General features: G+C 42.6%; 1 protein-coding gene across 1 annotated transcript in view; it reads left to right on the forward strand.

Annotated features, from left to right (window-relative positions):
* The first annotated feature begins 202 nt into the window (after positions 1-202).
* LOC111660385 (arrestin domain-containing protein 3-like) overlaps positions 203-1,891 on the forward strand; it is a 4,455-nt gene continuing 2,766 nt past the window's right edge. The window contains exons 1-3 of the mRNA XM_023413649.2: positions 203-637; positions 727-796; positions 1,083-1,230. Of these exons, the coding sequence (XP_023269417.1) occupies positions 367-637; positions 727-796; positions 1,083-1,230 (489 nt within the window). The 5' untranslated portion in view covers positions 203-366. The remainder of the gene's footprint in view (positions 638-726; positions 797-1,082; positions 1,231-1,891) is intronic.

Here is a 1,891-nt window from a genome sequence, read left to right on the forward strand (position 1 = left end):
GGATCTGACAGGAATGATTGTCCAATGTGCAGAGAGGTTACAGACAACAGATGTTCTGCATTCTTCTCATATTCCACAGTCCATTCCCGTTTTACTGTTCGTGACTTCCACAGCACTCCGCAGAGCACTGAGTCTTGCAAGACACAGGACATGGGCACCCTGGCCCCGCCTGAAATCTGGGCTGGTCCTCCGGCACGTTGTGCGCCTGCGCGGCCCGCTAACCTCACTATTGTGTTGGTGAAGAGGCTCAGCGTTTTTGCCATTCAATTACAGTTACATTTATCCGGGCTATCTTACCACACAGAAACGTTTATTACAAACTAGATACGGTTTTTATGTATATTTACCTTAACTCCAGTTTCAACGATGTTCGAGCAGACCTTCAAGAATTTCAACATCAACTTAAACGTGTTGAACGAGAGGAATACTTTCTCCAGTGGCGAACCAGTAACTGGACACTTCTCCTTCGACCTTACTAAGGAGACGAAAATCACTTCAATAACGGCGGTACTGGAAGGAAAAGCGAATGTCCATTGGTCTAGCGGAGGAGGGGGAGGGAAGAAGAGAAGACGCAGAAACTTCGCGGCCAAACTGGAGTTTTTTAACTTGAAAGCCGTCATCATGCAAAGGAACGGCGGTATGCACACACACACAGTTTGTTTCAGTGCACTGTTGCAACATAAACAATCAGTCATTGTTCAGTGCAGTCTTGTCTTTCTCTTGCAGCTACTGACGAGGCAGTAAAACTTCAGCCTGGCACACATATGTATCCGTTTACATGTCAGCTGCCACAGGGGTGTGTATGAGCTGCCTCCATTCTTGTTTTTGCTACGGGGTCACGTGGTATATGGGGTAACGACACACATATGCAGCAACTATCTTAAACTTTAAGGAGTAAAAAAAATGTGTTTAGACAACTAAACCAAGATGCTTTTAAATAGTTTTCTCTAATATCTGAGCTAGATGCATCTTAATTTTAACTTTTGCATAAGAATTATAGTGGGCTTTTTTCCCATCATCATCATCATCATCATCATCTCATTATTTCCACCTTCCTTTTTGATTGTTTTGCATCAATTCAGAGACTTCCCATCCTCCTTCCATGGACTTCATGGAAAAATAGCGTACAACTTGACATTGGGCATCAACAGACCATGGCATATGTCTAAGGACTTCACAACAGAGCTGAACTTTGTAAACAGCATTAATGCCAACCAGCCAGCGCTGCAGGTAAGTGATGCATGACCAGACTAACCTACCAGGGATCCTCAGTGCAAATTAAAAGGAGCTGCGGGTGTGTGTTCAGGTTTTCTGTACTGGAATAGAGCTTCATTCACAGCAGACATTGTGACCTTTCACAGCAAGAAAAGTATGGGTGGAACCACTATCATTAACAACGGCTTTCTCTGCAATTAAGTACCTGCTTTGACATGTCTAAAAATCAGCACTTTCACACACGTGACCATAAAACTGAACTGATGTATGAAAACTAGATTTTGACACGAGGCCCCTTGTGTCAGTTAATGCTCTACTTCAATATCCTCAAACATTTTCTCAATGAAATGACCACAAACCAGTAGAAACACAGGCGTAACTGTATACACAGTACATATACGCAGGTTTGGAGCGTGTAGTCAGTTCACAATGGAAAAAGAGACGAAATTTACACTGTTGCACCACAATGCGATCCACAATGGAAATGATGGAGCTATAAAAGCTGCAAAAATGAACCGAAATGGTCGTGAGACAACATTACAAACTTACTACGTAGTGGCATTTAAAAGTTGCAGTTTGATTAATGTCCATTGGCGCATGTATTGTATCACTTGTTTGTTAGCATAGTGAGTAAAATATGTTGATTTCTGCTGCACTTCTGTCACTGTGTCACTAC

Source organism: Seriola lalandi, unplaced genomic scaffold, assembly GCF_002814215.2.
Source record: "Seriola lalandi dorsalis isolate HSWRI2012SDOR001 ecotype SW California unplaced genomic scaffold, Sedor1 jcf7180002054517, whole genome shotgun sequence".
Taxonomy (NCBI): domain Eukaryota; kingdom Metazoa; phylum Chordata; class Actinopteri; order Carangiformes; family Carangidae; genus Seriola; species Seriola lalandi.